Source organism: Microcebus murinus, chromosome 19 (genome assembly GCF_040939455.1).
Source record: "Microcebus murinus isolate Inina chromosome 19, M.murinus_Inina_mat1.0, whole genome shotgun sequence".
NCBI lineage: Eukaryota > Metazoa > Chordata > Mammalia > Primates > Cheirogaleidae > Microcebus > Microcebus murinus.
This window is the reverse complement of record NC_134122.1, coordinates 21,021,470-21,046,325: the sequence shown is the minus strand read 5'-3', so window position 1 is coordinate 21,046,325 and position 24,856 is coordinate 21,021,470. Positions and strand designations below refer to the sequence as shown.

Below are 24,856 nucleotides of genomic sequence, written 5' to 3'. Positions count from 1 at the left end.
CACCAGTGGCCCTGTGGGTCCCTCTGGACAATCGCTGACAGATGTGGTCAGCCCTGATTCGGGTCCCGAGGGACACTGACCTCTGTGCCTCCCTGTGACCTCCCTGACCTCTGTGCCTCCCTGTGCGCCGGAGGCGTCACTCTCCGGACCCGATGGTGCTGGAGAGATGGCGTTCTCAGGACCTCGCGTAGCGCACCAAAAGCTCTCAGCAAACACCTGCTCTCTTGCCCTCAGGGGCCGGGCGGGGCCGGGAGTAGGGGGCAAAGATGGACCCCGGGGTCCCGCTTTCCCGAGACCCAGGTGATGCTGTTCATTTGGGGGCGTGAGTGTGAGAGAGCTGCCTCGTCCCCGTGGGACAGGCAGGCCACAGCCCCAGGCAGGGCCCATCCCTGTACAGGGCCTGTGATGCTCATTTTCAATTTCATACTTCTGGGGAGAAACAGGCCTGTTTTGGCTCCTGGTGTAGAATGTTTATGCAGATGCCAGGGTCCTTGGCATCAAAATAAACTTTCTCGTGCTTGGTCCTGGCCCTGGGGCAGGGGATCAGAAGGAGCCCAGGCCATGACTCCCTGCGGATTCACAGTCCTGGAGGTTCCCAAACCAGCTCCCGACCATGGAGGAAACTGAGGCAGAGAAGGGAGTGGAGGTTGGTGACCTCGAGGAAGGGAGTCACTGAAGAAGAGAGACTCACAAATCTGAGTAGCAGATACCTGGGCCTGTGTCTTTTTGTCTTGGTCCCAGCTCAAAGCTCACCCTGGGGCCACCTGAGGAGGCCCCGAGGAAGCTGGCAGTGCCCAAGGACAGACACGGTCCCAGCAAGAGACGCAGGGAGTCCTGGGGCTGCCTCCAGGGAGGGCGGTGCCCAGAGAACTGCCCCACTGCAGCTGTGTGGAGAGCATTTCCAGGGCGAGACTTGCTCAGTCCCACCCCAGGGATCCAGTCTTGAGTCGAGCAGAGGCAGAGGGCAGGAGGTGAGACAGCCCATGCACAGGGGAGGAGGCCCAGGCCCCAGGGGCAGGTGTCCAAGGATGCATGGCTGCCAGGCTCCAGCCTGGGCTCCTCCCTCTCCAGGGAGACCAGGGCCACCGCAGGGCTCCAGAGCCACTCTGGGGCAGGAGCCTGGCTGATTAGACATGAGGAGTGGGTGCAACTACAGATGCCCTCACCCAGCTTCACACACACTCACTCCCAGACACATCTGGATCTGGGCTTCCCACACTCAGTTCCCTGGGCATGGATGGCACTAGGCAGGGAGACAGGCTTGAGGACAACAGGAATGGGCTGGTGTCAGGAAGTCAGCCAGTGTGCAGGCCATGGGAACCCAGGCCCAGCACCCGGGCCATGGGAGGTGACTCTGCAGCTGGGCCCTGCAGGGACCAACAAACCAGGAGGAGCAGTGATGATGGCTAAGGCAGCAGCTGCGTTTCAAAGGCTGAAGCGATGGCTGGTGGGGGGGCGGGGGCCTGGCCGCATCTTTTGTGCATCACTACCTGTCTGCAGCCCCCAAGCCATGCCGGCCTTCCTGTCTGTTCTGCAAGATCTCAGCTCCTTTCACTACCTGTCTGACCCTCAGGGCTAGGGCTTGCAGGCAGCTAGAAGACCTCTGCACCCACCAGCGCTGCTCTCTGTCTCAGCGCAGCCCTATGCACACTTCCTTTACTTTCCGGGTATGTGCTGGCCACAGCCTGCGCCCGGCACGGGGGCCCACAGTCGTCTGCTGAATGAGCGAGCAGCAGCCCCCAGCCTGCCCAGTAAAGGAAGGAAGGACTCAGAAGGGAAGCAAGGCTTTTCTGTCTTCTGCCCGTGAGGCAGACCAGAGGCCAATGGATGGCAGCTTCCCAGGGTCCTGTTTCAGCTTGGCCTGGAGGGCAGGCTTCAGCCGTGGGGGCCTTTCTGGAGAGGCACAGCGATGCCGCAGCCCGCGGCTCAGCAGCGGGGAGGGGGCAGCATCTGGGGTCGGTTTGCACTCATGGACATGGACACGGCCGTGCTCTCAAATCGCCGCTCTCACCCCTCCACCGTGGGAAGGGATTCTCCATCCTCCTGCAGGAAGCTGGGGCTGTTGCCTCACTCCTGTGGCACCTGGTGGGGGCCCCTGGGCCCAGTGGCAGTGAAGGGGGATGCCCTCAGTCTCCTGGCAGCCTGGGAAGAGGAGCTCAGGGCCCGGCGCAGCCCGGCCTGGGAACTTCGGTCCCACGATGGTAATTTGCACACACCGCCTTCCTGAGCAGCGCTCCGCAGCGCCTCCCAACTTCGCTGATGGAAACCTGGTGATCCATAACCCGTGCATGGCAGATGCCTGCTCGGGGGTAATGTGGTGGTAATGTACATATCGATGATCAATCAGCAGATTTGCAAGAGAGGCATAAAGTATTTAATTATAATTGTGTTGGGCAAGTCTGCGTGGTGGCGGCGACATTTGAATAGGTCACAGCCAGCCCTCACCCCGGTGATGTTGTTGGTATTAAATGCCAGTCACTCTAAGGGCTGGGAACCTTTCTGAAGTTGCAGGATGTCATATGCTGGCAAATTGAAAATGTCCCTTTGCTTTTAAAAACATGATTGATATCCTTTGCAAAACAAACACTACACCTGCCGGTGCACAGATTTTGCCCAGTGCCACCCAGATGTGTGTGCAGAGGGGAAATGCCGCCAAGAAAGCACTTTGCTTTCAGGCTGAGGCCTCCAAACAGTGTCCTGTTTAGGGCAAAGGGTTTTTGGTTCCAAATCAGACTTTCCTAACCAGAACAAAATGCAGGAATAAAGCTAGAACCCAAAAGATAAAACATACATTTTATTTGCTCAGTTGGTAGCAGAAAAATATATCTTCAGATATTCTATAAGCCACATACTTACTTGTGCGTAAGACCATCTGCATCTTACCATCTAAATTATATCCAGTATAATTTAAATCGATGCTTTTAGCACAACCGGCAAAGGGATATAAATAACAGGAAGGCAGACAGACCCATGACACACACCCACGATACACATACACACACACACACGCGTGCACACAGCCACTGTGATAGCCTGGACAAGCCAGCCCACCTGGAGCCACACACCTGGGCTGTAGGTCCCCCATCCATAAAATGGGCCTGAGAGCAACACGCCCATCTCCTAGGGCTGGTATGTGGCCAGGGAGGCAGCACCTGTCCCAGGGCTCAGCTCTGTGTCCCACAGGCAGTAGGAGCCCCACAGGCTTTGGCTATTTGAGCAAAGAGTTCTGGAAACAAGCACCTGGCATTTGCAAAGGAGAGTTGTCGACAATACAGGCTCATGTCTGCCTGTAGGAAAGGGCATTTGAGGCTGGGCGCCTTGTCCTCCTGCCAGGCTGAAGGGCGGCTGTGTAGGCAGAGGCTGCGGTTGGCAGGGCCTGGTGTGAGTGGCACGGCACGGAGCCGGAGGCCAGGCTTTTCACAGCATTTGCCACGAATGGCTTTCTTCCCTCTTCCCAAGACAATTAAGAGGACACATCGAGTCTCTATTTACAGGGTAGGTGGGTGAAGGAGTACTTGGCTTTAACAAAATATCAAGCCTTCCGAACAGAAGTGGAGCCAGGGTTAAACGTGTCTTTTGCATGATTCGGGCCTGTCTAGCAGCCCGCCTGCCTTCATGGACTCCCAGCCCCTGTTTTTTAAGAGAGTCTGATAAAACATGACTATTTTATTCCCAACTGAGACAGCCAGCCTCCTTGGGTGTGTGTTTGCAGCTCACAAAATGAGCCAATCGTTGTCACCTAGTGAATCAGATTAGGTGTAATCGATACTAATGTTCAAATTAAGTCATGGAAAGCAATTAACTCTGCAAAAATGGGCTGGTGAGAAATGATAAGGTTGGTCAAATAGTTTCACTGTGTATAATTGTGTTTTTTAAAATGCCCATCTCTACACAGTAATTAAATCATTTACATTTCAAATGCAGTTTACCCACCTCGGATGCTTGTAATCGCACACGTCCTTAATTGTACACCTCACAGTGTAGCGGGAGTTTTATCAACAGCCTGCTCTCCGGCAGGCTGAGAAACCTGCTGCATAGAAGGTGCCAGAATAGGGGCCCCCTCCCTGCTCAGAAGAGTCGAGGGAATTGGGTTTGCCCCAAGGATCACCTCCCCCTCAGCCCGAGCCCCTCCCTCCCACCCTTCCTTCCTTCTTTCCTGTACAAAAAGTACAATGGATTTCCTAAACCATCATCAAAATATTCTGCCAACAGCACAAGGAATATTTGTCACTTCTGATCACATCATCTGTAATGGGGACACCGTCATAAACATTGGGGTCACTAGTATCAATTAGTATCAATCTTCACGGTGTGCATTTTATTAGTATTTTTAACTATAGGGAAGATGTTAACCAGCCTGACTGACAGTTTGCTGAGCACACTGGCAGCTTTCGGTTTGTGCTGTCTACGAAGGACGGTCTTAAACCACGGAGGAATTTTCATCACCTTGACATTAGGGAACAGGACCCTAGGTTCCCATTCCCCAGAGCAGGAGTAGTTGGTGGGTCTCCAGCAACCGGTAATTAACACTGGAACCCAGCAGGGCTTTCCCTGCAGGGAAGCTTTTTTCTGAATACACAAAGTCACAATCCCACAATAAATACCTCTCCTAAGACAGACCTCTGCCCTTCCCTCCAACCCAGGCTGATCTCAGAGAAGTGACAGCTGGTGGCAGCGCTGGGGCTTCCTGGCTCAGGGGAGGAAGGTCTGGCGGGAAGACCCAGAGTGATTGTGCAGCACCAGCTCACACTGTCCACAAGTGGAGGTTCACCTGCGGGGCCTGCAGCCAGGGGTGTCTGCCCTCAAGCGCCCCGACACTGGGCCCCGGAGAGGGGCCGGGCGCGGAGAGGATGTAGTCAATGCTGAACTTGATGTCCCTGGGGTGCGCCTTCCCAGGGTTGGCTGGGCTGGCTGCAGGCTCTCGGGGGCCGGCCACTCCCGCGCCGTCTGGGGCTGGGGACCCCCGCACAGCAGTCGGCTGGGAAGGATCCTGGGGCCCCTCGGCGTCCCCAGCGCACGAGCCCCGCGGCCCCTGCCGTTTGGGGCCACGCCGCCGCCGCCTCCGGCGGTAGTTGCCGTTCTCGAAGAGGTCCAGCAGCGACTCGCAGCCTCCCGCGAACGTCCAGTAGTTGCCTTTGCCCTTCTCGTGGCCCTCGGTCCGCGGCACCTGCGTAGCACAGTGGGACTCAGCGCTGCCGCGCGTGCGCCCCGCCCAGCCAGGTGCGCGCACCCTCACCGAGCAGGTGGAGGCGCCCCACTAGCCAAGGGCGGACTTCGCTGCTGCCGCTGTGACACGCTGAGACATCCCTCCCAGTCCCCATCCCCAGGAACAACTCAGCCCAGGTGTCACCGAGCTGGGGAGACAGGGGTGGGGGGACAGTGGTTGGGGCAGAGGGCAGGGAGCTCACCTTGATGAAGCAGCTGTTGAGGGACAGGTTGTGGCGGATGGAGTTCTGCCAGGCGCGCTGGTTGGCGCGGTAATAGGGGAACTTGCGCATGATGAAGTCGTAGATGCCCGACAGGGTCACCCTGCCCGCTGGGCTCTGTTGGATGGCCATGGCGATCAAGGCGATGTAGCTGCGAACGCCCCGAGCCAGGGTGTCAGTGACAGTGACTGCGGCGCGCTGCTCCCGCTCCGCCCCGCCCCCGCCCCAGCGGCTCTTCCCCGGCACCTGGGACCCTCCCCAGGGAGGCTGAGAGAAACTTCCCCCTCTACCCCGCCAAGTGCCCACAAATGCGTCCTTTCTCTGAGCCCCGCCCGGAAGCAGAAAGCCCCCCACCTTCCTCCTTCCCAGGCAGGTCCTGGCTACCTGAGCACCCTGAAGAGGAGGGTCGCTGTCCCCCAAAGCCCCTGCCATTGACCCCCGCGGTCACCTGTACGCGGGCCGCGTGAGCCGCTTTTCTTCGTCGGAGCTGCCCGCCGGGTAGTCGTCGGCATCGTAATTGAAGCAATTGTAGGGATACTGTGAGCTGTCAAACATCGCGATGTGCCCGGCACTCGCGGGTGCCACTGCTGCCGCTGCCGCCTCCTCCGCGCCGCCCGCCGGCTGCCAGCTCTGCGCAGAGGTCCTGCCAGCGCCGGCCACAGCGTCTGCACTGCGGGCTGCTCACGCCTGCCCGGGGAGCCTGGGCTTCTGGGGTCCCCCGCCGCCCCCGCCCCGTTCTCTGGCGTCCAATCCCTGCGCGGGGGAGGCCCCAGCCACCGGTAAAGCTACCGAGGGGAGCGGAGGGGGCTGTCTCGACGACCCTCTGACCCGCTGCGGGAGGAGGGAGGAGGGGGCGCACTGGGTGGTCTGACGGTGGGGCGGCCTCCCACTGCCTTCCCCGGGCCCTCATCACACCCCCTGCTCTCTCTGGCTGTCCCTGTCCCCAGAGTTAGAGGTGGAGCTTCTCATAGGTCCCCGCACTGGTGGAAGTTTCCTCGGAGCTCCCGGGTCCTGTGCTCGCCCTGGGACACAGTGGTTCTTCTTGCGGGCTCGGATCCAGACACCTGGGCGCTCAGCAGAGTGGGCCGCCAGGCCGGGGAGAGCCACCGTCACAGCCTCCCGCCCAACCCTGCTGGCCCCACCTCTTTCCTCTCCAGAGTGATGGGGTCTGGGCAGAATCTGCGGTACTGGAGCATCTTCATGCCCAGGTCCAGGAGAAGAGAATCCTGAATGAATTGCACATGTGGCCAGGGGAAGTTCAGACCCTTGAGGGTGGGTGCGGGTGAATCTGCACTGTGGTCTCCTTTCTGGGATCTCAGGACACTCAGGAGAAAGGATGGGGCAGGTAAGAGCCTGGGAAGCCTCCCCCCACCCCACCAGGTAGGCCTGGGGAGCTACTCGCAGGAGGTGCCCAGAAAGACCAACTGCACCTGGGGGGAGAGGGTGGGCACGGCCCCCTGCCCTAGGGAGATCCCTGCAGCTGAGGGAAGGGAGGACCCCTGGGAGCCTCCCATCCCCCGAAGAGACCCTAAGACCTAAGACCTTGGCTGAGCCAGAACCACAGGGAACACCCCAGACCTACACCCCACCTGCTGCCTCCACTGCAACTCCAGCATTCGTCCTGTAACAGGTGGCAGCATCCCACTGCCTGGGGAGGGCCTCGAGAGGGGAGAGGGACCTGCCCAGGAGCAAAGGAAGGTCTGATGTGGACCGCAGAGCAGACAGGGAGAGAGGCCTGCCCCCAAGGACCAGTGCAGCCCGTGTCGCACTGAGAGGGGCGGGGGACGTAAACCAGCTCAGCCAGACGAGAATGACCCGAGGGGCCCAGCAAACACAGGCTGGCTCCTCTCTGGGCACAAATACATTTATCTGTTCCTACAAGGTATACAGTTTTCAGCCCCAAACTTACAAGACACATAAGTAAATAAAAACAACATACTGGGCCAGGCGTGATGGTTCATGCCTGTAATCCCAGCACTCTGGGAGGCCGAGGCAGGAGGATTGCTTGAGCTCAGGAGTTGGAGGCTGCAGTGAGCTGTGATGGCACCACTGCACTCCAGCCTGGGTGACAGAGTCTCACTCTGTCTCAAAACAAAAACAAAACAAACAAACAAACAAAAACAGCCCCCCCCCAAAAAAAACCCCAGTAACAACAACAGCAAAACCACACTGTTTAGAGACAAAGCATTTAGTAGGCCCAGACTCATGGGTAAGACAAGCGTGGAACTTCAAGACAGGTAATAAAAATAACTACAACTAAGGAGCTAATGGCTCCAGTGGACGAGGAGAGCAATGTGACAATCAGATTGAGGAACCTCGGCAGAGAAGTGGAAACCATGCAACAGACTCAAACGTGACCAAGGAAGAACGCGGTGACAGGGATGAAGGCAGCTCCATGGACAGCCTGGACATAGCAGAGAAACACCAGCAGGCCTGAGGGTCAGTCACTAGGACTTCACAAACTGAAACAGAGGCAGAAAGGAGAGGAAAGTGAGCAACCGGGCACGGTGGGACAATGCTGAGTAGGTAACAGACGTGTTAGAATCCAGGAGGAACGAAGGAGAGAATAGGGCAATAGACATATGTAACGAGATAACAGCCTAGAAATTTCCAAAGTCAATGAAAGACTCAAACCTCAGATCCAAGCTTGGAGAACAAGAAACACACACACAGGTTTCCAATAGTATTAACATCAATCTTTAAAAAAAGAAATAAATTTAGTTTATCAAACAGCATAATCTGTTCTTATAATCCAGAAAGAGACTAGACCTTTGTGTTTTAAACCAGACTCTTTACACAACAGCATTGCTGGAGAACATTCCTGCGCAAAATGAGCTTTTTCTCTTTTAAAAATGTATTTTTCTGTTTTTGCAAGTAGGAAAGTTAGCAGTGAAGACCGGGCTTTGAGTTCGTACTCTCACACCACACGTGTGCTCCAGCCCCTTGCAATGAAGGATAAACGCCTTGAATAGTCACTGATGGCCTCTGAGGACCAGAACCATGAATGCCCATCAGGGACAGAGAGAGGTGGCTGCCTCGAGGGAGGTGCCGTGGCCTGGGGACAGTCTTGGTCTCTGGGGAAGAATGTCGTCTGTGTGTCATCACCCAAAATGGAGCCTCTACCTCTGAAAGGGAGTTAGAAAAACCCGGTGCGCCCGCTGAACCAGCAGCAGTTGCAGGCCTGCACGTGGCTCACGGGAGAGGCCCTGGCAGGTCCCGTCTTTTCCTGTGTCTCTGCTCAGACAGGGCCAAGGACACAGAGCCGGGGAGGGAAAGGCGCTTTTGAAGTAGGGAACAAATGAACCTTAAAAACAGATGGTGGAGAAGCAGCACACGTTGTTTACTTATTTTGTTGAATGGAAAATACAGTTTGGTTAGTTAGAAAACCTTTCTGGCGAATTTTGGTTTCTTAGAATTCTGAAACATGTGCTTTACTTAGTTCTGAAATAACTTATTGATTCATTGGGCGCATGGCGGTGAGCAGGATGCTTCTCTGATGCATCAGAGATGTCCCTAAAATAGCAATAATAAAAATAAGATTGCTAATAATAATGTAGCACTCTGGGAGGCCAAGGCGGGCAGATCATTTGAGGTCAGGAGTTCGAGACCAGCCTGAGCAAGAGTGAGACCCTGTCTGTGCTGGAAGAAAGAAAGAAAGAAAGAAAGAAAGAAAGAAAGAAAGAAAGAAAGAAAGAAAGAAAGAAAGAAAGAAAGAAAGAAAGAAAGAAAGAAAGAAAGAAAGAAAGAAAGAAAGAAAGAGGGAGGGAGGGAGGGAGGGAGGGAGGGAGGGAGGGAGGGAGGGAGGGAGGGAGGGAGGGAGGAATTAGCTGGACAACTAAAAATATATATAGAAAGAGAAAGCCAGGCATGGTGGCACATGCCTGTAGTCCCAGCTACTCGGGAGGCTGAGGCAGGAGGATCGCTTGAGTCCACGAGTTTGAGGTTGCTGTGAGCTGGGCTGACACCACGGCACTCCACGGAGTCTAGGCTGACTCCACAGGCAACAGAGTGAGACTCTATCTCAAAAAAAAAAAAAGGGCCGGGCGAGGTGGCTCACGCCTGTAATCCTAGCTCTCTGGGAGGCCGAGGCGGGTGGATTGCTCGAGGTCAGGAGTTTGAAACCAGCCTGAGCAAGAGCGAGACCCCCGTCTCTACTATAAATACAAAGAAATTAATTGGCCAACTAATATATATAGAAAAAATTAGCCGGCACGGTGGCGCATGCCTGTAGTCCCAGCTACTCGGGAGGCTGAGGCAGCAGGATTGCTTGAGCCCAGGAGATTGAGGTTGCTGTGAGCTAGACTGACGCCATGGCACTCACTCTAGCCTAGGCAACAAAGTGAGACTCTGTCTCAAAAAAAAAAAAGAAAGAAAGAAAGAAAAGAAAAGAAAAGAAAAGAAAAGAAAAGAAAAGAAAAGAAAAGAAAAGAAAAGAAAAGAAAAGAAAAGAAAAGAAAAGAAAAGAATGTAGAGCAGCAGCAAACACTCACCTCCCCACACTGGCAGGTCCACAATCGTCACCTCTGCGGACTTGCCTCCTCTCAGGACGGCCCCGAGAGCTGTCCCCATTCACGGGGACAGGGAGGCTCATGAACTGTCCACAGTCGAACCACCTGCGTGTGAGGCAGGGTTGGACCGGGCACTCTGGCCCCAGCCCCAGGGAGGGCTGAACCCAGCAAGCGAGTTCCAGCTCTCAGAACAGACCATGCGGAGCCATGGTGGGTGCAGGACCCGCCAGGGAACCGCCACCTCCCCTTGGGAGTGTTCACGGAAACCCGTGTCCCGTGACTCACAGACACATCCACTGACATGTCTGAGTTCCGACCAACACGGACGATGGGATACCACGAATGGACACTGAAACAGAACAGGGACGTATTGTTCCCGGCGCATACATATGTGGCCTAGCAGAGAGATGGCAGAGGGCACAGGGACCTCAGAACCATCTCTGTGATCTCTTGCGGTCTTGTACTTGTTTGTTTTTGTATTTTTCATTAAAAGCAGTGTTTATTATAAAAGTTTATAAAGTAGAGAAAGGTGTTTAAAAACCCACCTACGTTCAGAGCTAGCCACTATCCGAAGCCTGACACATATTTTTCTGAATTTGGAGTGTTGGTGCCGTTTGCAAACTGCTGTCACATAACCTGTTTCGAAACCTTGATTTCTTTCTTTTTTTTTTTTTTTTTTTTTGAGACAGAGTCTCGCTTTGTTGCCCAGGCTAAAGTGAGTGCCATGGCGTCAGCCTAGCTCACAGCAACCTCAAACTCCTGGGCTCAAGCAATCCTCCTGCCTCAGCCTCCCTAGTAGCTGGGACTACAGGCATGCGCCACCATGCCTGGCTAATTTTTTGTATATATATTTTTAGTTGGTCGATTAGTTTCTTTCTATTTTTTTTTTTAGTAGAGGCGGGGTCTCGCTCAGGTTGGTTTTGAACTCCTGACCTTGAGTGATCCGCCCGCCTCAGCCTCCCAGAGTGCTAGGGTTACAGGCGTGAGCCACCGCACCCGGCCTGAAACCTTGATTTCTAATGTCTACACCATAGTGAGTAGGTCAGAATTCACTTATAAATCATATTTTAAATGTTTCTGGGGAGCACGTGATTTCAGGCCCCTCGTGATAGAATCGCCACCTGCCAGTTTGTCACTAGATTTGTTAATGCCCAGTTTCCTCAGACATCAGACCCAGGTTTCTTCCAGGAACAGAAGCTCCGAGCTCCTACGGGGCTCTGGCCCCGCCAGCTGCTCTTCCGGCCTGCCGGCCACGTGGCGTCCCAGACAAAGGCACGGCCCGGCCCTCCCGCGGACATTCGTGTGGCTGCACACCACACGGCAGCAGAGGGAACACATCCCGGTCACTGTGGGTGATCGCGCACTGTCGCCAGCGTAGACGCGGGCCATTGGCGTCTGTGCCTCCTTCCTGCAGAGCGGCCATCACTGCTTTGACGTCAGAAGCAAAATGCAGCGTCGACGAAGTCCAAGATTAAAAAGCTCCTTTGCGGAGCCTGCATTTCGTGCGATTAGTAGGTGCGGAGAGGGCACCCCTAATGGTGTGAGCTCTGCCCTCAGGACGGGCTGGTGAGCTGCCCTCCTGTCACCAGTGTCCCCCGCCCTCATGACACCAGTGTCCCCTGCTCACTCCTTCCCGCCGAGAACCTCCCTCCTGCCGGCCCAGGGTCCTCCTCATTTCTCACTGGTTGGGAATCACCTCTCGCCCTCAGTCGTGACAGCCAGGGCTACAGTCCTGTGCCTGGAAATGCCAGGCCCGGGACCCCTCTGCGGTCAGCCCTGCACAAGCCGGGGACTGCGGCTGGCCCGGGGATCCCCACACAGGGCCAAGGTCTGTTTAAAGAAAGAAGGAAGGGAGCCTGGGTCCCTAAAATATCGATCCTACCACGTTTTCCATGCAGCGGGGCCTTGGCACCCCCAGGGCAAAGAGCGTCTTGTGAACGACCAGTGGGTTGCACCGGGCCCTGCAACCCCTGTCACTGGGCTACCTCCCTGGACTGCCGGTGTCCGTGCAGAGTGACTCTGGCCCGATGATCTGACCTGGGTAATGTCACATCTGAACCCCCACTGGCACGCACCAGACCACGTGTGCACATCTGGAAAGAAACACGGGATCCCGGCCACAGCTCTGAGGGTCGGGGAAGAAAAAGAACTTTTTGGCCAAAGTCCAGGAGTGATTTCTCCTCGCCGCTTCAGCATGGGGACGTGTTGAAAACACGTTGGGAGACTCCGCCAAGCTTTCTGGCCCAGCGAGGGGGGAGGAATGCCCTGCCCGCCTTCCGCATCCGAGCTAGGGCGCAGGGCTGCAGCGCCAGCATGCGCGCCTACTCCCGACGCGGGGACCGCTCCTGCAGCGTGAGAGGCAGTGGGCACGGCGCAAATGCATGTCCCGGAACAGCCGGGGCAGAGGCTTTGAGAGGACTGGAGACCCCGACGTACACTCCTGAGCCTCACTGCCCCATCTGTACAATGGGTACAATCACCCGAGCTATTTCGACGGTTGCTGACGTAGGATATGTAGCTCTGCTCAGCACAGGGTAGGTGTTCTGTAGATAGTGCAGCTGCTGAAATGACGTCCGCTCACCTCAGAAAGGACGCAGGGAGAGCTCCTGTTCACATAAACGACAAATTTAAGGCGTGGGTGAGCGGGGCTTGGTGGTGGCACTGATCCCCAAGTGGCTGAAGTATCACTGACCTAAACTGGTGACGTTTTCTCCCCGCTGAAGAAGAGAGAGCCATGAGCACAAGTTTATAAAAATTACTGTCATTACACACTTCTTTTGAGAATTTTTTTTTTTTTTTGAAATATACAAGTATGGCTGCAATCAGCTGAAATTCTAAAATCAAATAATTCGAAGTGAGGAACTATTTTCCAGGAATGAGTATTTCATTGTATTTTCTAAGATGCATGCCTCCCTAGGAGCTGTCTGGCTCAGAGAACGGCCCGGCAGAGCGGCAGGAAGGACAAGCGTCCCGGCAGCGGGGACACCGCATCTGCTGTGTCCTTTCCCTGCTCCTCCCATTCCCACGACACAGATCCAGGGACAGACATGTAAGGATTCTCCCTAAAGGGCTGCGGGATCCACAGACCGCCCAGCCTCCAGCAGGAGGCCGCTCAGAGAGGACGACGTGTGGCAGTGCGTCACACCTCAACATGCCAGTGACTGGCGACCAGCCACTGTCCCGCTCAGCCGGCAGCGCAGACCCAGCGTGCCCAGGGAGCGCGCTCCATCCGCCCAGCGTTCAGTGAGAGAGACAGCGTGCATGGAGACCTGCCCGAGCCTAAATCCACGGTGTCCAGACTTGAGCGGCTGCACGCTCCCCCTCCCAGGCAGTCTCTGGGCAGACAAGCATGCAAGTGGAGCCGCCGCGGTTGGAAGCGTCCAGCCAGTTTGAGTTAGAGTCAGCATCTGCTGTTCATTTCCCTTTCTTTCCCAAATCTTTAGAAATAACGAGAAAAACTTAAAAACACTGACTGTACTACAATGTGCTACGACTATAAAATAAACCCATTTAAATACACGCATAGACATCTCGTGCACACTCGTAACGACACGTGGTACTCAGCTGTATGTAAGAACGGATACACCCCGTGGCCCAGAACCCATGGCCCCCTCAGAGACGGGATCTGTTGGAGTCTGTCGCACAGGGACAAGGGGCGCAGGCAGGGCTACCGGAGCCGGGGCGAGGGACAGCTGTCTGTATCAGAGGAGGGGCCCTGCAGAGAGCGGGGTTAACAGGGTAGCTGAGCAGACAGGCAGGCGGGAGGGCCCCTGCCCGCTGAGCCCGGTAGTCCAGGTCAGGGCACAAAAGAATGAAGGAAGGGTTACCAGGTAAATGCAAATAAAACTAAAGTACAAGTGTTGACCTCAACCTCAGCATAAAGTTAAAGTAAAAATATTAACAAAAGGAGTCATTTCATGTTCATAAAAGGTATACGCTTCAGAGAAAACATGTCACATACTTTTTTCTGAATTATTTAGTCCCCAAATATATGAAGGGAAAATGATAAGAGATACAGAAAGAAACAAACAGGATGCGCTTATGGTGCAGAAAACTTAACACGTCTTCTCAGCCTTTCTCAGGCCAATTGGACAAAACCCAGTAAACTCTATAGTTGGATTATTTGGATAATTAATAAATTTGAATAAGTAGGCATACAGAAAACTTTGTCTCCTACAAACAGTGCATTTCTTATTGCCAAGGGTGCATGGCAAGTTGAATTAATAGGTATATAGAAAATTTTGTCACCTACAAAGAAAATAGTATTTTCAAATATTCCTGAAATATTAGATGATGCACCAGCTAAATCACCAAAAATAACAAAACCAAGGGAACCTCAGTTGTCTCCAAAGCAAAAATAATGCATTTCACCTTTTAAAATTACAATGCAATCAGACTAGAAATTGATGATAAAAGTTTAATTTTAAAAATGCTTTATCAAACTAGAAATGAAGAGATACTTGGCTAAACAACACTTGGATTGAGGACCTAATTAAAATACAATTTAAAGCTTTTCAGCAAATATTATAAGCAATAATATTTTGTATCAAAGGTCAGATCAGATTTTTAAATGCTTCTATTATTAAATAAGAAAGTATTACATCTAATCAATTAAACATTAAACTAAAATATGTACACATACATATGTATTTTTCAATAATTAAAATACCAACCGTTACAAAGAAAGAAAGGAGGGGGAAAAAAAAAGACCAAAGCAAAAACTAATAATTTTTAAAATCTAGAGAATCAGTAATGAGTCAAATATGGGGTGAAAAGAAAATTATGACACACAAAACAAAATAAGATAGTGTGGGCAGTGGGGAAAGAGGAGAAACACAACACATAAAAGAATACATTAATAAATTGGATTTTATCAAAATTAGAAAATCTGCTTTCAAAAGACACTGTAAAAAGAATGAAAGACAAGCCATTAGCAGGAGGATCTTTGAAAAGCGTGTATCTGATAGAGGACTTGTTTTTAGAATTTACAAAGGACTTTCACAATAGATACATCAGTGAAAATGATGCAATGGGGAACTCCAGAATCCATCTAGTCACAAAAGCAATAAATAAATGGGCAAAAACTACCCAAACCAACTTCCTTAGAAGTCTGCGCACTAATGAAAAGCTCACAGCAACCAGGGGAATGTATAATCAGGAAAAAAATAACTGAGTCTCAGTAAGAGCTTTGTGGCATTTTACCTTGCCTTGGAGCCATCACCAGCTCACCAGCTTGGTGAGACCCTGAGGACAACAGCACACGTTCCCGACGCACGCACCCAGCACCCGGAGAGAGCGGGAGAGACCTCATCCTCAAAGACCTGTGGGTGGTCGCTGTGACCTGTCTGGTGGCTCCCTGATGGGCCAGCTCAAAGGGCTTGCCTTAGTCCACACAACCTGGAACTCACTAAGGACTCAGGTGTCTACCCTAGGGTCACCTGCTCTGTCTCTCCCGCTTGGGTCCTGCTGCCCTCTGGCTGTGCTGTCTCCTGCCCCCACCTCTCCCTCCGCCCGCCCGGGGCCTGGCCGGAGGGCACCGCATCACCTCCGCACAGCCAAGTTCCCAACACGCAGGACGAGTCTCTCTCCTCCGCTGCAAAATGTTAGCACGTGGCCAGTGGACGAACGGATGGACGCAAGGCCAGGCAGAACACGCGAGGCCCAGGGGGTGCTCAGGTTCGGAACTGTGGCCTTCATTCACCCTGGACACAGGGCATGGTGCTCTGTTTGGGGACTTTATATTTATAAGCTTTATGACTGCGGCAAAGGGGAACGCTGCAGCTACTTATCAGGACAGGATTTTCAGCTCTCTTGGCTGGTCTGTGCTTTTCCTCAGAAATAAGGACTTCTGTGCCCCAGGGGACAACAAAATCAGAGCGTCACCATAGCCATCAGTCACTAACAGACGTTTCTTCCCCAAACACCGGCCAGGACAAGCGTGCGGTTTCTAAAGGACCGGTTAGCGGGGAGCTTCGCTTCGGGAAGGCTACGCCGGATGTGAGCCGTGATTGGCAGAGTTAGTTCGTGTTTATGCTGCATTTTCATCCAAACATCTCTGAGCTTTTCCATCCGACCCAGTGTCTCTTGTGAACGTTCTCCCCCGAGGGGAGAGTGGCGCATGTCATCTGAGTTAAGACTCCTGGCTCGCTTGAAAACAAAACTGACTGAGGTGTGAAAACAAGAGAGATAGCATTCACCCGGATCAGGGAAGCAGGGAGTTAGTGTCGCCAAATTCACACCCACCCAGAACCTCGGAACGTGACCTGATTTAGAAATAGGGTCTTTGCAGATGTAATTGATTAAGACTCTTGAGATGAAATCATCCTGGATTTAAGGTGGGCCCTGATCCAAGGACTGAGTCTTTACATGAAAAAGGAGAGAGAGAGTGGGACACAGAGAAACACCCAGGACTGGAGACAGAGACCTGGAGAGAAAGGGCCAGGTGATGGAGGCCGAGGTGGAGCCATGCTGCCAAAGCCAGGTTCGCTGGCAATTGCCAGAGGCCGGCGAGAGGCTGGGGCAGATTCTGCCCCAGGGTCTCCAGAAGGAGCCAACTCTGTCTACACTGGACTTCAGACTTCTGAACTCCTGAACTGTGAGACAAGGAATGTGTGCTGCTTTAAGCCACTAAGTTTGTGGTCATCTGTTACGGCAGCCCCAGGAAACTGATACAAAAACTGCCCATTGGAAGGCAGAGGGGCGCCTTCTAGAGTGTGCAGTGAAGGAGAACAAATGGTCCTATAGTTCAGTCATCGCACGGATCTGTGCAGTAGCTCATTAGAAACAGACATAGCTAAGGTGTAGAAGTGTAGCCTGAATGAGCCTCTCCAAATTCGGTGGCTTAAAATAATAATGGAGACACATTTGTTGTCTCACGGGGTTTCTGAGGGTCAGGAATGCGTGGGTGGCTTGGCTGGTGGCTCTGGCTTCACGAGGCTGCAGTCACGAGGGCCTGACTGGGGCAGGAGGACCCCTCCTGAGACAGCGCCCACACATGGCTGTTGGCAGGAGGACACAGCTCCCCGTCCACGGGCCTCCTTGTGGAGCTGCTCACACACGCCCGATAACGTCTCTACAGCGAGAGCCGAGGGACAACGGGGCGGGGCACACGAGGTGGGGTGTTCTGTACCCCAGCTCTGGCTGCGGCCACCACTTCCGTGTCTTCTGTTGGGCTCACAGACCAGTGTGGGGCAACCCGGGGACTCACAGGGGATGAATACAGGGAGACGTGGACCCCTGGGGTCAGCTTGGGGGCCGCTGCCACACGCCGGGAGGTAGGAGCCCCCCAGCGCCAACTGCAGCGGCTGAACGGGAAAGGAGGGAAAGGACTGGCAGATGACGGAGCACTGTGATGATGAAAGAAGACAGCGTGGACCACCGTCCTGCCCGAGAGCTCAGGGCTGCAAGGTCCTGCCTCGGTGGGGCTCCACAGTGCTGTGGAGGAGGCAGCGGGACAGGGCGGTAGGGACCAGGCCCGGCGTCTGCTCAGCGTGTCCAGTGAGGGCCTCTGCGAAGAATTCCACATTTTCTCTTGCTCTCTGTTTAAAGGAGAGTGCTGCAAACACTTGCTGGAGTGCGGGTGTGCAGAGCTTGTGTCCAACGCCCGTCAAGAACGTACGTATTGGAGAACAGGTATTTGTGAAACGCCGGGACTGTGCCAGGTCCTGGGGTGACATCGGAGGGCAGGACTCACAGGCCCCCTGCCTGGGGCTTTGATCCAGGCTGTGGGAGAACGGTGGGGCCGCCCAGAAGCCCTGCACCAAGTCTGTGAGATCCCCTGATTGCTCCTGCACAGCCGGGTGTGGGTGGTGTCAGATGCTTGCTTTCCCTCAGATGTCCTCTAGATGGCGGAAGGGGACCAGACATGAGCAGGTGTCCCCGCGAGAATTGGCTCACCTGCAACGTGTCTATCCTGGGATGGCCCGGCTGGCTGGCCCAAGTCCCCACGGCAACGTCACTGGGCTACCCCTAACCTGGGCCGAGGTGGGCTGGGAGCAAGGTTGGTGTGGGCCCAGCAGGCCCCGTGCACCCCACACCCAGGCCCTACCCCGCAGCTGGCCCAGGGCCTCTGGGCCTCTCCCCTCATCCCAGGGACTACCTGAAGGCAATGCTGAGGCCAGGAGCAGCCCCCACCCCTGCCTGAGGACGCCCTCCCAGCACCACCCAGCTAGCCCGCCAGCCCTTTCTTCCAAACACAGCTCTGCAAAGGGTGAGAAGGACCCCCTGGACGTACAAGGACCTCACACACACACACACACACACACACACACACACACACAGGGGCTTTGGGGTTCTGCTCTTCTGACAGAGGCCCGTCTAGGTGACCCTGTCTTCGCCCACCATCCTCCACGCCTACCTGGGCAGGCCAAGATGTCTGGGGCCTTCTCTTCTGCCTGCCTTGGCCAAGGCCCTCTTGGGGGAGTCCTGTGGTTATGGGCAGGGTGCGAGCAGGATGTGTGTGAGTCTTTGCTCAGGTGAGTGCCTGGGAGGTGGGGATAGAGCTGGAAGCCCCTGTGTCCAGGCCACCTGGGAGCCAGCTGAAAGCGTCTGTTCCCTGCAGCTGGACTGGGCTGGGGGGCCGGGTAGGGGGGCTGGACCCACTACTGGTGGCTATGGAGCAGGGTCATTTGGGCCAGCAGTCCTGCCTTCCACAGAGTGGCCCTGGTGCTCTGGGGGGTCCTCTCCCTGCTGGGGTGGGGGCGCGGAAGTCGGGGCACACCCACCACCTGCATTCCTGGCCCCTTTTCTCACGTTTTGTCCCCTGTGGGCCATGAGGGCAGAGGCCACACACTCTGCTCACTTATGTATTTCAATTCAGAGAGGTGCCCCGCCCTCGGCATTGGCCCCTCTTCCTGGCTTGACCCCAGGCAGGAGCCCTGGTGAGCTGCCCCCTTCCTGCCTCTGTGTTCTCCGGGTGACATCCCAGGCTGACCCAAGGTGGGGCTGTGTTTGGTTTTTCTTCCCTGTTTTTAAAAAATCATGCTTGAATCCTAACCCAACATTTCTCGTAGGCCCCTGCAGCGAAGGCAGGCAGCCTGGCTCTCTCGGGACGCAGACTGTCACCGAGGGGAGGTGGCTGAGAGCCTGGGTGCCTGCTCTCCACTCGGTCTCAGTGGGAGTCCCCGGTGGGCTTGTGCTACCAGCAGGGTGGCACCTGCGTAGATTCTGAGGGCAGGTGGGAGGACGAGGACTCCGGGGTTACAGGCACAGTGCAGCCCATGGGCCACCCACTGAGAAGTCGCGACACCCTCTGAGATACGGTCTCCATAGCTGGGAGTGGGCAAAGTGGGCGCCACAGGCCAGCCGTGAGGAGCAGAGAGAGCGACCGCTCTGGGCGTGGCGCTGCCACCGTGGGGCCTGGCGGGTCACCCCACTCGTCTGCGCCAAACTTCCTGTTGGATTTGATCAAAGTGATAGAGAAATCGTGTTTAGAAAGTCTCGAGTGAGGCCACAGGTCCAATCAGGGAAAACAGCGGGCCCTGTGGCAGAGACCCAGGGAAAATCACTCCTGTGTTTTGCTGGGTGGGTTTGGTTTTGTTTTTGTGTTTATCTCCCTGTTTCTAAATAACGATGTGACTTTTTATTTTGAAGCTTTGCACAATATGCACCAACTTTCCACCTTGAAAGAGGATTCAGTTCTCCTCCGGCGTCCTCCCCCGGCACTCCCCTCGCCGGAGCAGTGACGGCGCCGTTCCCTCTCTGGAGGGTCGTGGCCATGGCTGACATGGCCGTGTACCTGTGAGCGTCACTCACGCCGCACCTTGGGCCTCCTGCGCCTGCGTTTTCTTCCCTGGCAGCTCCATTCTTCCGGGACACGACAGTTCTCCCCCGTCCCGGCTCGGTTTCCCAGGCAGGCGCGACGCCTCTGCCGTCCGCTCCGGCTCCACACGCTCTGGTCCTCCCTGGAGCCTGCTGTGTCCAGGAGCCCCTCAGCACCCCGGGCCTCTGCCACCCGGTGGGGCTGTCCCCCTTTGCCTCGATCGTGTCCTGGTAGGGGGGAATCTCTGTGCCACACGGGCTCTGGGGACGGCACCACCATGGGGGCCAGCGCTGTGAGTGACACGCATGTCCTTGAGCCCCGGCCGGGTCCTGGGTGTGCTGGAGCTGTGAACCTCCCTTCTCTAGGCTCTAAATTTCCGTGGCAGTGTCTGGGCCTTTCTGCTGTTCTCCTTCTATTCTGTGGCAACGCGGACAGTTTGGTCGGGAGTGTATGTCTTTCTGTCCAGGCTAAGTTCGTTTATTCCTGTTTCCTCCTGCTTATTTCCTCACTTCCATTTTCTCTCCTGTGTCTGTCTCTCCTGCTAGTTACCAGGGGCCTCCTGGCCCGAGCTCAGTTTGTTCCTAGTCCTCTTGTTCTCCAGCTCCGGTCTCCCTGCTGGTCCCCAGGAGGCCTCAGTGTCACCTCCTGTTCCCTCTGTCGGGTTTTCCGTCTTGCTGATTTCTCCCCATCGTCTGGACACCAAATCCCCACTCTCCGGCCCTCTCCCCCCGGTCAGCTCCCTGCTCCCCCAGGGGTTGGCTCCCGCCTCAGTGCATGTCTCAGGGTTCCCCAGGGTCCTCGGGGCCCTGCCTCGGTGGGCGCCTTGCAGCTGCTGAGTGGTGGCTCTGTCTCTGTAGCCTGCACATGCAATGGCTCTGGTGGCCGACAGGAGGATGCATGTGGTCCCCACGATCAGCCCCCCTGAAACCTCCTGGACCCCAGCCCCACCCCCAGCCTCTGGCCGTCCCCTCTCCTTTCAGGTCACCCTCCACCCCGGCTCCAGGCACTGAGGCAAACCAAGTGCAGACCACCATGGACCCCCTCCCTGCCATGAAGGCCCACCTGCGCTCGTCCTCCCGGCCCCTCCCCACCTGTGGTGGCTGCACAACGGCCACCTCTGCGCCGAGCCTTCTGCTCTGTCAGCCGAGCACAGACAGCACTTGCCTAAACACTACGTAAGGCCTTACCTTCCCCAGGCCTGTGGCCCGTGAAGACCACTGCTGCCGGGCGGCCGTGGGGGCAGCAGGTGGACCTGGCGTTTCTCCACCTGCTCTCTGCCCGGCCCCGCTCGCAGCATCCTGGCCCCTCGTGCTCCAGGCATTGAGAAACACCCCCCAGAGGCCTCCTGTGCTGGCCAGCTGGGCTGCCACACCAGAGCCGCCGACAGGGCTGGGACAGCACGCGTCCTCGCGTCCTGCAGGCTGGGCGTAGATCAGGGTGTGGCAGGGCAGGCGGCGTCTCCCTCCGTGTCCTCCCGTGCGGTCCTGTGTGTCTGTGTCCTGATCGCCTCTCCTCCTAAGGCCCCTGGCCACATGGCATTAAGGGTCACCCCACTGACCTCGGTTTGCCTTAATCACCTCTGTAAAGACCCAACCTCTACACTCAGACACATGGGGGCTGGGCTTTCACAGTGGATTCTGGGAGGCCCCTGGCACCTCTCTTCCTGCCCTGCATAAAGGGTCCACCTGGGTTGTCCTTGTCCCCGCGCAGCCTCATTGCTATGCAGAGGGGGCTGGTTTGTGGCTAATTTGTATTTATCGTGAGGCCGATGAGGTAACGACGGAGCCCTGACTGTCGGGTCCCCTGTGCAGCCCAGCCTCACAATCGGTGCCCAGAGTGTCTGCCTTGAAGGACAAGGGAGTGAGTGCGGGGCCTTGGAAGGGGGGACAGGGTGACAGCGATCAGCTCACCGAGCCTGATTTCTTGGGGCTCCAGGGCTGTGTGGCCCTGGGCATGTGGCAGCCAGGCTCCCACTCAAGGCTGTGACATCCTGCCCAGGCAGCCCGAGATGGGGGCTCCGGGCTCCTCTGGTCTGCTCAGGCCACATGGGTCCTCCACACCATCCTGGGCTGCCAACCCAGCCCTTGAACCTGGCTCTGCCCCGGCCATGCCCTTGGTAGCACAGATGCTAAAGACTAAAGGACCCTGCAGGCCTTGTCCCCCACTCTGCAGCCCTCCCTGGGAAGAAGGAGGATGTGGGGTAGGATTCCCTTGGGGGGAAAGTTAGAGAGGCAGAGAGCGTGTGCTGGCCCCAGGTCTGGCTGGCAGATGGCAGGAAGGAGGCCCAGGTGACCAGCGAGCCCGAGCCCTGGGACACCGGAGACAGCTTTCAGGGCCACTGTGTTGCACAGCCCATTGGCCAAGGCTCTCCCTCAGTTTGCTTGTGCAGGGAGCCTGCCTCATCCTGGGCTCTGCCGGGGACTAGGGTCCAGCACATGGGGTGTCTGGCAGGAACTTTGCCATTCCAGGAACTACACTGACTCACAGCTAAGTGGCTTTCTCTCTCTCAGCCTCAGTTTCCCCTTCTGTAAAATGAGAGCAATTGACCTTGCAATTCTGCTTTAGAGACTAGAAATGATTTACTGACTGCTTTGCGGGGGGGGGCCCAGCACACATAAAGCAACCACTGTGGGATCATGTGGAGCCCACGGCCCGTGGGGCTGTGACTTCCAGCACTCGGACCCTGGGATTCTTGTGCCTCCAGAACACTGAGGTCTGTCTGCAGTGTGCCCTCAATCGCAAGCTCTCCTAGGAGCCCCCGCTCCCTCGAGGGCTGGTGCCCAGGTCCCGCTAGGACTTGGTACCACATGGAGCTGTGTCCAGAGGGCACCACCCTTGCCTTGCAGAGCTCAGCCTTGTCCAGCCTGCTTACCGGGGCTTGGCGGACGCTCCCTCCAGGGCTCCAGACACCCAGGCCCCCTCCAGAGCCAGGGCCCGGCCACGCGCAGTGTCACGACTCACTTTTGTGGCAGGCAGGCGGGCGGGCAGGCAGGTGCCGGGGTACGAGGGGCCCCGCCCCAGTGCGCTGCCAGCACACACTTGCCGTACCTTTATTGCACATTTACCACATTGCAAACTATTCCACGAAATGCTACGAAGGCAAGCCTACTGCTGCGGCGCACGCGGGCCCTGCGCCGTGTCCACACCACCGTCCAGAGCAAGCCCGGAGGCTGGGCCGCTGGCCGCGACAGACAAGTGAGTGACTGGTCCTTTCGTCACCTGAAACCCACATTCGAGGATTCGTCCCTCGACACGCAGGCCGTGCCGTCCCTCGGGCCCCTCCGGCCCTGTAAGTGCTGAGGCCGTGGGACGGAGAAGAGTCTTTATTTTAAATTAGGTCTGGGCCGGGAGAGCACTGGCAGGTGGATTTGCCGTGAGGGGCCCCGGAGCCCGTGGGGAGGACGGTTCTCTGTCAGTTGTGCAGGTGACCTGTGTCTGCATATGCGCCTGTTGTATACACATCCACCGTATATAAATACAGAATAGTGAATGAGGCGTCCTTTCCCGACAAAAGGGACGGAGCACCCCGCCACCAGCCGTCTCCGCCCTCGAGCACAGACAGCGCTTCCTTCCCAACCTCTCCTGGTCTCGAAAGCTGGCACAACGTGCGTGACCCATCAGACCCTCCGAGGAACGACCCCAGCCGTCCAGGGCCGCAATTCACAGCGTGGGGACCGTCCGTCCAGTCTCTGAATTCACTGAATTCACGACGCGGCGCGTGGGGTTCCCTGAGCCCCGTCCGTCTCCTCTCGTCCAGGCAGGCGGGGTGGCAGCCGGCGGGTCACTACCTCGCGGAGGCGGCTCTGTGCTCGGCGTCCAAGTCGTCCTCCACCACGCCGCGCAGCCCGTCCCTCTCGATGCAGTCGCGGACGGCCTGCAGCACGATGCGCAGCCGCCGGTCCAGGGCCTCCAGGTGCGGCTGGTACAGGACGGGCGCCACCTGGTCCTTCTGCAGGGACTCCACCATCAGCAGGCTCAGCTTGTACTCCTCCCTGGCCAGCAGCTGCAGCCGCAGGTAGGTGGACTTCCTGATCCTGGGGAGGAGAGACGGGTCAGGCCTTCGCGGGAGAGAGGGAAGAAGCCTGGCCTTTGGAAATGGGGCAAGGAGGAGAGGGAGAGACAGAGATAGACAGAGACAGAGAGATGCACAAAGGGACTAGAGATCAACTGCCCCCTCGGCGCCAAGCTGTGGGAGCTGCCAGGCCACTGCCTCTCACCTGCACAAGGGATCAGGGTGCCACCTTGCAGGAGCGGGTGGCCTCTGTGCCACCCAGAGGGGCCCAGCGGGAGGATCGACAAGGATGCCTGCTCACTGTCCCCAGCCTAGCTCGTCTGTCTGGGCAGGCGTCTCCTTAGAGAGGCACAAGCCAAGGTGGCCCACAGGCCTATGTCCCCAACCGCAGCAGGAGGGAAGCGGGTCAGAGAGCCCTGCAGAGGGACCAGTCTGCAGCCACGGCCAGGAGAGCGGGACTGTGCGTGCTCCCTGCACATGGGACGTCAGCACTGTCCAGGAGCTGAGGCGTGACGGGCTCCGTCTGGACAGACCCAGGGGGTGCACGGGGTGTGTGAGCCCCGTGCAGTGGGGTGAGTCTGCCTTTCTTTTCTCGGTGTGACAGCCAGGGCAGGGCAGGCTCTGGCCTCATCTGTCCCTGCACAGGGACGGGCAGGGGGTGGCCGGCAGGGTGGAGGCTGTACCTGCAGCACTGCTGTAAGGGCACCAGGATGGAGAGCTCGTCGTGCGAATACTTCCCAAACCTGCCAGGAGGGAAGCAGAGTCATCCAACGGCCACGGCAGGTCCCCAAGGGGATGCGGGAATGGGAGGCTGGCTAGCATGTCCAGTCCCCCAGTGTGGGGTCCTGACCCCCCGTCTAGGCCAACACAGCTGTGTCCAGACAGCATGGGGGGCCGCCAGCCCACGTTTAGCCACGGGAGCGTCTCTCACAGTGGCGCACGGTGGCCCACGCACAAACTATCCAGGTGCCCGAAGCTGCCCGTGCAGGCACCCACAGCTGGTGTGGATGTCCTCCGCCTGCGTGGCTCACTTCCCTGCCTTGTTAATCGGGGCCACCAGGGTCTCCCGCAGGGGCAGGGAGGATGTCTGTCCGTGGCTGATGGTGCCAGGTCCTACGTGCAGGTGGAGGCCCCGTCGGCCCCACCCGCC

The 24,856-nt window shown here is 56.5% G+C and overlaps 2 protein-coding genes across 2 annotated transcripts in view; both read right to left on the bottom strand.

The window, feature by feature from the left end:
• Positions 1–4,613: 4,613 nt before the first annotated feature.
• On the bottom strand, positions 4,614–5,981 carry FOXL3 (forkhead box L3). The gene is made up of 3 exons (XM_012758883.2): positions 5,875–5,981; positions 5,409–5,577; positions 4,614–5,167 (listed from the first exon to the last, which is right to left on the bottom strand). The coding sequence occupies exons 1-3, from the start codon at positions 5,979–5,981 to the stop codon at positions 4,745–4,747; spliced, it is 699 nt and encodes a 232-aa protein (XP_012614337.1). The 3' UTR covers positions 4,614–4,744.
• Positions 5,982–22,651: 16,670 nt separating this feature from the next.
• FAM20C (FAM20C golgi associated secretory pathway kinase) overlaps positions 22,652–24,856 on the bottom strand; it is a 46,229-nt gene continuing 44,024 nt past the window's right edge. The window contains exons 9-10 of the mRNA XM_012759361.3: positions 24,390–24,449; positions 22,652–23,728 (exon numbers count right to left, since the gene is read on the bottom strand). Of these exons, the coding sequence (XP_012614815.1) occupies positions 23,479–23,728; positions 24,390–24,449 (310 nt within the window). The 3' untranslated portion in view covers positions 22,652–23,478. The remainder of the gene's footprint in view (positions 23,729–24,389; positions 24,450–24,856) is intronic.

What these genes read in the sequence shown, in the direction of transcription:
- FOXL3 (XM_012758883.2), bottom strand. Translation starts at nt 5,981, where the DNA reads ATGTTTGACAGCTCACAGTATCCCTACAATTGCTTCAATTACGATGCC. An exon ending in CTCACGCGGCCCGCGTACAG is followed by an intron (nt 5,578 to 5,874) that starts GTGACCGCGGGG and finishes GGGCGTTCGCAG; the next exon opens with CTACATCGCCTTGATCGCCA. An exon ending in TCAACAGCTGCTTCATCAAG is followed by an intron (nt 5,168 to 5,408) that starts GTGAGCTCCCTG and finishes TGTGCTACGCAG; the next exon opens with GTGCCGCGGACCGAGGGCCA.